Genomic DNA, 6,402 nt, shown 5'->3' with positions numbered 1-6,402 from the left:
GGTGAAGACTTTGTTGTAGTAGCTCATGAGTTGCAGCACAACCATGAGTTGGTAATACAACAAGAAATACATCATCTGAAATCAGAAAGGAAGATAACTGAACAAAAAGGACAACTAATACAAACAATGGTTGAATCTGGCATAAAGCCAATGCATGCATACAACTTTTTGTGTCATGAGGCTGGATCAGAAGAAGTAGTGGGCCACACAAAAAGGGACCATCTAAACTATATCACACAGTACAGAACAAGATTGGTTGAAGGAAAGGATATGCAGAGTGTGTTGGACTTACTTCAGCAAAGAGCGGATGATGATCCTGCATTCTTCTACAGGCTGAAATTTGGGGAACATAACAACATCGTCGCTACTTTTGGCGAGATTCAATGATGTTGGAGGACTTCAAAGCATATGGAGATGTTATGATATTTGACACAACATATAGGACAAACAAATATGGACTGATATGTGCACCATTTGTTGGCATAAATTGCCATTGGAAAACAACAATGTTTGCATGTGCTTTCATAACTAATGAAAAGGAAGAGAGCTTTGAATGGCTACTAGAAACATTCAAGAGAGCAATGTGCCAACAAGAGCCAAAGACAATTTTCACTGATCAAGATAAGGCAATGGGCAATGCAATTGAAAAGGTATTTTTCAGTTAGAATTATTTAGTTTTCAGTTAGAATTATTTAGTCTTCAGTTTGAGTTAATTATTTATAATTCAGTTATAGACCTATTTAGTTTTCATTTAGACTCATTAATTTTTCAGATAGCCTTATTTACTTTTTAGTTACACTAATTTACTTTTCAGTTAGACTCATTGAGTTTTCAGTTAGACGTATTTAGTTTTAAGTTAGACTCATTGAGTTTTCAGTTAGACTTATTTAGTTTTCCGTTAGACTAATTTTAGTTGTCAGTTAGACTCATTTAGTTGTCAGTTAGACTCATTTAGTTGTCAGTTAGACTCATTGAGTTTTCAGTTAGACTCATTTATTTCCACTATTTCAGTTAGACTTCTTTCTTTTTCAGTTAGACGTCTTGATTATTCAGGTAGACTTAATTAATTTTCAGTTAGACTTATTTAGTTGTCAGTTACACTTATTTACTTTTCAGTTAGACAAATTTACTTTTCACTTAGACTTATTTGTTTTCAGTTAGACTTATTTAGTTTTCAGTTAGACTCATTTAGTTTTCATTTGGGCTTCATATTACTTCTTTTTGTCTAATGAAATTTTCAGTTAGCATTTACACTGTTTTCAGTTAGACTTCTTAAATTTTCAGTTGGCTTCATATTATTTCTTTACCTTTTAAATTAGATTCACAAGAATTCAAATGAAAGTGATTTCTAGCATAATATGTACTATCTTAAATCAGGTTTTCCCAAATACAAGACATAGGCTTTGCCTTTGGCATATAGAGAAGAACTTTGTAAGCCACTTCGGATCCCTCAAGACCAATGAAGACTTCAAGAACATGTTCAAGAACTGTTTGATGGGGTGTCAAAATGAATCAGGCTTTGAAGAATTGTGGGCGAAAATGATGGAATTGTATGGACACGAGAAAAAGAATGGTTCGAGCAAGTATATGATCAGAGACACAAGTGGTGCACCGCATTAAACAGGGATATGTTTTCAGCTGGAATCTTATCATCACAAAGAAGTGAAGTCACAAATAAGGCAATATCATTCAATGCAAAAGCAACAACAAACCTGTTTGAATTCTATCATATATTTGAGCAAACAGTGAAAAGATGGAGAAGCAATGAAACTAGTGACAACTTCCGGAACAGAACTGAACGTCCCAAAGCCGTCAAATCCAAATCAAAGCTTCTGAAACATGCTGCTGATGTATACACACTAGCACTATATAATGACTTTGAAACAGAGTATGAGTGGGCAATGGCATCATTTTTACGAGCATTTGCAACAGAAAACTCACAGCTGAAGTTGTTTGAAGTCTCACCAGAAGAAGATTTCAGCAATTCACATACAGTAGCATACGATGAGGCGACAACAGAATTAGTGTGCTCATGTCAATGCTTCACAGAGACGGGAATGCTTTGCTTTCACATAATAAGGGTCATGCACATGTTCAGCATATTTCAAATACCACAAAAATATATCCTTAAGAGATGGACAAGACTTGCAAAGTCAGCAGTATGGGAGAATGTTCAAGGTTAGTGAAATAAATCAATATGAATAACTGACAAATGAAAGCAACTAACTGAAAAACTGAAGACTCCAACTGAAACAATTAACTGATCACCTGAAAGATTTAATTAGTGAACTGAAAAAAAAAAGGCTCCAGCTGAAACATTACTATAACTAACTGATAAATTAATGTTACTACCAGAACATTAATTGGGGGTTTTCTTTGTGTGTGGGAGGGGGAATATTAGTAGTGGGGGGTTTTGGGGGGTGTGGGGTTTAACACTTAACTAACTGAAACAATTAACACACCACCTGAAAGAATTTCTAAGCTATCTGAAAATTTTAGTTAGTCAAATGAACTAATTGACTAAGAAACATTTATTAAAGCAGACAAGGACAAAGCCAAAATGCACAGTTGTGGACACCATGGAGACATGCAATAACCAAGAATTTCTACAACCTAGTGTCAATATGTCAATCAAATGAGGATGCAAGAACATTATGTGACAAGTCGTTGAAGGAATTATACAAATCAGTGAAAGAAGTTTTCAAGACTGATCAACAAAAACAACAAGAAATCGAAGATGAAGAACTACGAAGACAAACAGTTGAAAATCCTGAGGTGATAAAGACAAAAGGAAGCACCAAAGGGAAACAAGAGAGTAAAAGGACATTTTGAGAAGCGTAAAATGAAGACAAGGCATCCGAACGAATATGGAACAAAAACCCCAAATGTACCTCAAGTTGAATAGTGTTCAAATAATATTAGTTTTCAATTGTATTCCACTCAGTAATTGAATTGAAATTTACACTTGTTTATTCCTAAGCTACTCGAAATTCATTAATATTAGTATTTATTGTCCTTCAGTTAGACTTGTTTATTTTTCAGCTAGTCTTTCTAGTGCTTCATTTAGACGTGTTTACTTTTAAGCTTATATTAATTCAGTTTCAGTTAGACTTGTATATTTTTCAGCTAGTGTTAATTCTGCTTCAGTTAGACTAATTTATTTCTCAGCTTATCTTTATATTGCTTCAGTTAGACTTGTGTCTTTTTCAGCTAGTCTTAAAATGCTTCAGTTAGACGTATTTATTTTTCAGCTTGTATTAATTTACTTCAATTAGACTTGTGTATATTTCTGCTTCAGTTAGACTTATTTGATTTTCAGCTCTTATTAATTACGCTTCAGTTAGACTTGTGTAGTTTTCAGCTAGTATTAAATTTCCTTCAGTCAGACTTATTTATTTTTCAGATAGTATTAATTGTGCTTCAGCTAGACTTCTTTATTTTTCAGCTAGTCTTTATAGAGCTTCAGTTAGACTTGTTTATTTTTCAGTTAGACTTAACAACTCTTCAGTTAGACTTGTTTGTTTTTCAGCTACTATTTACAGTGTATAAGTTAGACTTAAAATTTATATTTACAAATATATGTCATACACTTATTATTATGAGTTAGATTTTTCATTTTTCAGTTGGTATTTGTATTTTTCCAATTAATTTTCAAACAACTTCATTTTACACAAATGTATTCCATTCAAAGTAAGTGTAAATGTACAATTCATTAAAGAACACAGATATAAAATGTAAAATGAGTTCTATGCTATTTGTACTGTACATTGCAAAATTCAATGGTTTCTATTTCTACTGTACATTATAATAATAATAAAAAAAAGTTTGGCACCTAACAATAATGAAATTTCAACAGTTGCTCTATTTTCACTTTGTCTCCAAAATTATTATTCAACACATCTTCTACTTTCGCCTCATGATCCCTCCTTCGCCGTAAAATGTGTGCTTCTTTTCTATTCGTCTTCTTTGATCGATTAAATGCTAATTTATCTAGGACAGCCTCTTTATCCTTCCTTATCTTCTGTCTTGCCATCAGTTCAGGTTTCTTTGCAGACCAAACATAACAGTCATGCTTCACTTTCTCTCTCAGTTTGTTTAAAGGATGGTCCACAAGACGAAGAGCAAGCCTACACCGCTCAAGGTTTTTGGTGGCTGCCTAAAAAATAAAAAAAATCAAAACTATTAAAAAAGGTTCAAAAATGTAACAATTACAAAATAAAACTAACTGAAAATAAACAACAACATCAACTAGTCTTTATAGTGCTTCATTGTTTTTCAGGTAGTCCTTATAATGCTTCAGCTAGTAATGATTGTGTTTCAGTTAGACTTGATTGTTTTTCAGCTAGTATTTATATTGTTTCAGTTAGACTTGTTTATTTCTAAGCTAGTCTTTACAGTGCTTCAGTTAGACTTCATTATTTCTCAGCTAGTCTTTATAGTGCTTCAGTTAGAATCTTTGTTTTTCAGCTAGTCTTTCAAGTCCTTCACTAACTGCTATCATACCTTTTTCTATTAAAAAACTTTCAAAAACAGAAATGTAACAAGCAAAATAAAGTAATCATACCCTTTTCAGGTCAACAAGTGCAGCATGGTTAGTATTATGACCGTCATACAGCTCCATGGTTTTGATTGCATAGACACCACAATCAAAATTGTTGTCCTTGCTTCTCCAAGGGAAGTAAAGAGTTGATGTTTGCCAATGGTGGAGACGATCAAAATCACGACACCTCATAGTCTCTTGCATAAAAGAATCAAAAGCACGACACTGCATTTGAAGATCAAAAAAAAAACAACAATTAAAAAACAAGTAATAAAATGGAACAAAAAAAAAATACAAATGCTCATAAAAAGGTACTTACAAAGTATGTAAGACCGTTAAATTCCTCATGCTTATATCTATCAATGTCCTTCATGTCTGTACGATTGTCAATATTTTCAATCCTTTTTGCTTTCTTGTTCAGCACCAAGACAGTATAATGATCATCCTTGTGAACAGGAACAAAAATCTGGAAGATAAACATAAGATGCAAAAGCAATAAGTCTACCTGACAGAGAACAAAAAACAAAATGAAATACTAAAAACACTAGCTGAACTAAAAACATACACTAACTGAAAACATAAACTAGGACTAACTGACAAGTAACATACACTAACTGAAAGAGAAAATTACACTAACTGACAACAAACATAAACTAGACTAACTAATAAATACTACTAAAGAGAAATACATAAACAACAAATAAAAAATGTTAACAATAATACAACTAACCAGTTCAGCTTCTCGAATATCATTGCGTGGAAATGATTTCACCCATGAAGAAATAGCTTCCTTACATTTCTTGTAGAATAAATCATCATCTTTTGTAATAAGCTTTTTCTTGTTTTCTTCCCATTCCTTAACTTCTGATCATACTGCTAGTGCCCTCCAGTTCTTCAAAATAATCTCATTTTCAGCAATCTCACTCTCAAACTGAACCTTTTTTACCTTCTCAGCACACAACCAATTGATATAGTTCTACAACAAAAGAAAATAGATATAAATGAAAACTGAAACATTAAGTTTAGTTTTCAGTTAGACTTTTTAAAATGTCAGTTAGATTTATTTACTTTTCAGTTAGACTTATTTATTTTCAGTTAGATCATTAAGTTTTCAGTTAGACTCATTAAGTTTTCAGTTAGACTCATTAAGTTCTCAGTGAGACTCATTAAGTTTTCAGTGAGACTTATTTACTACTCAGTTACACAAATTTACTTTTCAGTTAGACTCATTTAGTTTTCAGTTAGACTTATTTAAGTTTTCAGTAGACTCATTAAGTTTTCAGTTAGACTCATTAAGTTTTCAGTTAGACTCATTAAGTTTTCAGTTAGACTCATTAAGCTTCAGTTAGACTTATTTACTTCTCAGTTAGAGTAATTTACTTTTAAGTTAGACTCATTTAGTTTTCAGTTAGACTTCTTTATTTTTCAGTTACACTTATTTTTTATTCAGCTAGACTTATTAAGTTTTCAGTTACACTTATTTACTTTTTATTAGACTGAAAACATAATATGACCAACTGAAAAACATAAACATGACAAACTGAAAAACAGAAGATGACAACTGACAAAATAATATGACCAAATGAAAACAAACATATAAAACTAAGCAATAACAACACTTACAAAAGGCATATATTAAACCAAATCTCCTTGTTGCAGAAGGTGATTCCTCTTCTTGCCTATTGAACATGAAGGCGCATCCGTCAATAACTCCACTTGTCAGCCAACCTTGACGAGGCATGCTAATAAGTCGAATTTGTACAGCTGAACCGCATAGTTGCTATGAGGATTATCAAAATCCACAATGAGATCACTTGTTAGTTCACTTTGCATAATGTCATTTTTCATCTTCACTTCCTCAG

General features: G+C 32.3%; 2 protein-coding genes across 2 annotated transcripts; one reads left to right on the top strand and one right to left on the bottom strand.

Moving 5' to 3' along the window:
- Positions 1 to 370: 370 nt before the first annotated feature.
- On the top strand, positions 371 to 2,406 carry LOC130591623 (protein FAR1-RELATED SEQUENCE 5-like). The gene is made up of 2 exons (XM_057395162.1): positions 371 to 650; positions 1,378 to 2,406. Exons 1-2 carry the CDS (start codon positions 384 to 386, stop codon positions 1,618 to 1,620), a joined length of 510 nt encoding a protein of 169 aa, XP_057251145.1. The 5' UTR covers positions 371 to 383; the 3' UTR covers positions 1,621 to 2,406.
- Positions 2,407 to 3,670: 1,264 nt separating this feature from the next.
- On the bottom strand, positions 3,671 to 5,395 carry LOC130589457 (uncharacterized). The gene is made up of 4 exons (XM_057390721.1): positions 5,271 to 5,395; positions 4,860 to 5,006; positions 4,565 to 4,765; positions 3,671 to 4,156 (listed from the first exon to the last, which is right to left on the bottom strand). The coding sequence occupies exons 2-4, from the start codon at positions 4,911 to 4,913 to the stop codon at positions 3,833 to 3,835; spliced, it is 579 nt and encodes a 192-aa protein (XP_057246704.1). The 5' UTR covers positions 4,914 to 5,006; positions 5,271 to 5,395; the 3' UTR covers positions 3,671 to 3,832.
- Positions 5,396 to 6,402: the final 1,007 nt, after the last annotated feature.

This window comes from Beta vulgaris, chromosome 1 (assembly GCF_026745355.1).
Source record: "Beta vulgaris subsp. vulgaris cultivar EL10 chromosome 1, EL10.2, whole genome shotgun sequence".
Lineage (NCBI taxonomy): Eukaryota > Viridiplantae > Streptophyta > Magnoliopsida > Caryophyllales > Amaranthaceae > Beta > Beta vulgaris.
The sequence above is the reverse complement of the archived record's forward strand: the minus strand, read 5'-3'. Positions and strand labels throughout refer to the sequence as shown.

Coding starts and splice junctions, on each gene's coding strand:
- LOC130591623 (XM_057395162.1), top strand. CDS start 384: ATGATGTTGGAGGACTTCAAAGCATATGGAGATGTTATGATATTTGAC. Junction 651..1,377: donor TGGGCAATGCAATTGAAAAG/GTATTTTTCAGT, acceptor ATCTTAAATCAG/GTTTTCCCAAATACAAGACA.
- LOC130589457 (XM_057390721.1), bottom strand. CDS start 4,913: ATGAAGGACATTGATAGATATAAGCATGAGGAATTTAACGGTCTTACA. Junction 4,766..4,859: donor TTAACGGTCTTACATACTTT/GTAAGTACCTTT, acceptor CTTCAAATGCAG/TGTCGTGCTTTTGATTCTTT. Junction 4,157..4,564: donor CACTTGTTGACCTGAAAAGG/GTATGATTACTT, acceptor TTTATTTTTTAG/GCAGCCACCAAAAACCTTGA.